We start from the raw sequence: 2,783 nt of genomic DNA, 5'->3' as shown, positions 1-2,783 counted from the left end.
TTTTTTTTTTTTTTTTTTTTAAATGACGAGCAAACAGGAAGCGCCCAATCTTATAGTTGTAATTTATTTATTTATTTCTCCCCCTTCCCTCGTTCCTCCTCCAGCGCCTCCGCTTTGCTGCGGGGCCGCTGGAAAGGCTGAGACCGGCCAACTCGCGGCACTGGTGGCTGCAGCGGGCGGCGCCAGGCGGGGCCGGGCCGAGGGGGCCGGGCGGCGCCGCGTATAAAGGCAGCGGCGGGGCGGGGGAAACGCGTTCCCTCGCAGCGCTCCGGGTCCGGCCCTGCGGGGCGGAACGGGAACGGGACGGGAGCGGCGCGGCATGGCCCGGCCCGCGGCCGCCTGAAGCATGGAGCGGCGGGCGCTGTGCGCGGGGCTCTACTGGCTGCTGCTGCCGCTCGCCCTGCTCGCCGGTGGGTGCACGTGTCGCGCGTTATTTCTTACTGCGGGGGGGAGGGGGGGGGCTCAGGGGTATCCCCCCAGCACAGCTCATTGGGGTTGTTGGGGCCGCGCGCTCACGGTGTGAGGGTACCCCCCCCCACCCCCACGGTGTCGTTCCTAGGGGTGAATCGGAGCCGGGACGCGGTGACAGAGGTTGCGGGGGAGGGGGCACGCAACTTTTTCCTTGCCCGGAACCGCAGCCGGAGCCCGCGGGCAGCGCTGTCACACGCGGCCGCCCCGTCCCGCGTCCCCGGGTTGCACGGAGCCGCGCGCTGCGCTGGGGCGGCCGCTCCGCGCACCACCCAGCGCGGGGAGCCGCCTGGCCCCCAGCCTGGAAAATCCCCGTGTCCCCGCGAGCGGGACAAGAATCGGCCCTTTGAACGTCGGCACCGTCCGAAAGGAAAAACCCTCTCCGGCTCCGCGGGGCTCCGTCAACACGCGCCGTTCAACGGGCTCCTTGTGCGGGGACGCCGTCGCGGCGGGACCCCCCCCCCGCCCCCCAGGGCTGTGCCACCCCCCGGCGGAGCGGGGCCCGTCCCCGCCGTCCTGGCGGAGGAAGTCGGTGGCGGCTGAAAAGCTTCTTTCTGCATTTTGCGAGGAGTGACTCAGTGCATCGCGCAGGATGTGAGGAGGTTAATTATAACCCTGCTTGCAAACCGGGCCGGGAAGGTGGCCCGGGAGCCGCTTGCACAAGGCCGGGAGCATCCCGTGGGGTCACGCGTGTTTTTCCCCCCCCCGCCCCTCCGGGGCCCGCCGCGCTGTAACCGCGTTGCGGGACGGGGTGCAGCTCCTGGGCGGCCTTCCCCCTCTCCCGGTGGCTTTTGGGGCCCCGCTCGGCAGCGGCTGTCCGAGGAGGTGAGGTTAAAATAGAGGTGCGTGTGACTCAGCGGGTGCTCGGAGGGCAGCCGGGCCCTTGCACGGGGGGGGGGGGAAACTGAGGCACGGGGCAGGTGGGAGCCCCGCAGCTTTCCTTCCCCTGCAGTTAGGCTCTTCCCCGACGTCCGCAGGATGTGTGCTGCCGGCTCCCAGCCAACTCGGTGCGGGCGGTGGCCGGACCTTGCGGCACGGTGCGGGGCAGCCCCATGGGGGTGCTGTTCCGTAGGGCCGGAGCCTCCGGAGGGGGGAGCCCCCCCCCCACCCCGAGTGCCCATCCCACCCAGCATCCCTCGGGCCGCGCTTTCCCTAGGGATGCGCCCCCCAAAATGAGGGGAGGTTCTGAGCTGGACGGGGGTGAGGACACGACCCCCCCCACCCCCCGCCCAGCAGAGCCCCCCCACGAGTGGGGTGTGGGGGTCCCGGGGAGCGCTGCAGGCGCGGTGCCCGGCGTGGGCTGCGGCCAGCTGCCTCCTGCGGTCAGGTGCTTTTTTTAAATGAGGGGAAATAAGAGGAGGAAATGGAGGGAAAAAAAAAAAAGAGAGGGGAAAAAGGGAAAAAAAAAAAAAAAAAAAAAACTGCCACCGAACGTCTCCAAGAGCAATAACTCCGCTTCCTCCCAAGGGCGGTCCTGGGGGATGGGCTGCGCGGGGCTGGGGTGGGTGATGCTCCGTCCCTCGGTGCTGCGGGGGGGGCCCGTGTCCTGCGTGGGTTTGCAGGGGGTGTCGGGGCTGGGGAGCGGGGCGCGGGGGGGGTTTCACCCCCGGCCTCCGGCTGCGGGGATGCCCTGAGCGCCGGGGATCCCCCCGGGGGGTGGGGCGGGGGTGTCGGTTCGGCAGCACGGGCGTCCCAGCGCCGAGCTTTAAGGCGTGGGGTTGGCTCCTGCCCCGCTGTAGGTGCCCCGTCCCTGTGCGGCCCCGTTGCTCTGGGGCCGGGCTGGTGCTTTGGGCCGCGCTGCCCGTTTAACCTCTCTGCTCCCGCTTCCTCCTATGCTCGGCAATGATAAGGACTCGGGGCGGGACGGCCGCGCGGTTCGTCCCCAGCGGCCGCTGTCGGTGCTGTGGGGGACATCGGGGCCGTCCCCATCCTTGGGCGATGGGCTGGCATCGAGCACCGCTCCCCCGGAGCCGCTTTCCTTATCCCATCCCACCCGGCTGTGGGTTTTCCCAGGCACGGGGCTGCGCTCCGGGGTGATCCCATGGCATCCCCCCGGGGAGCGGGACGGCCCCTGCCCCACGCTGGCAGCGCCGGGATGGATTTTCCACACAAACAGGATATGGTGGGGCTGGTTCTTCTTCCCGGAAAGCGGAGATGGGGCTGGGAATGGGAATGTGCCTGTGGCTGCTTCTCATTGGGTTCTCACTGCTGCTGTGAGGTGCGGGGGTCGTTCCTGGTCCTGCAGAGAGCAAGGAGCAGAGCTGACACCGACCGGCAGGGCTGCGTGCAGCCAGCACTGCCAATGGGGTGCTGGC

At 69.1% G+C, this 2,783-nt stretch overlaps 1 protein-coding gene across 3 annotated transcripts in view; it reads left to right on the top strand.

Annotated features, from left to right (window-relative positions):
* Positions 243-2,783, top strand: part of PIEZO1 (piezo type mechanosensitive ion channel component 1) — a 19,512-nt gene continuing 16,971 nt past the window's right edge. For 2 of the 3 annotated variants that reach the window (XM_021408553.1, XM_021408552.1), the window contains exon 1: positions 243-410. In XM_021408553.1, coding sequence (XP_021264228.1) covers positions 347-410 — 64 coding nt within the window. In that variant the 5' untranslated portion in view covers positions 243-346. The remainder of the gene's footprint in view (positions 411-2,783) is intronic. The other variant, XM_021408551.1, reaches the window with a different exon arrangement.

Source organism: Numida meleagris, chromosome 10 (assembly GCF_002078875.1).
Source record: "Numida meleagris isolate 19003 breed g44 Domestic line chromosome 10, NumMel1.0, whole genome shotgun sequence".
Classification (NCBI taxonomy): Eukaryota; Metazoa; Chordata; class Aves; order Galliformes; family Numididae; genus Numida; species Numida meleagris.
Note: the sequence above shows the minus strand (reverse complement) of the source record. Positions and strands in the feature narration are given on the sequence as shown.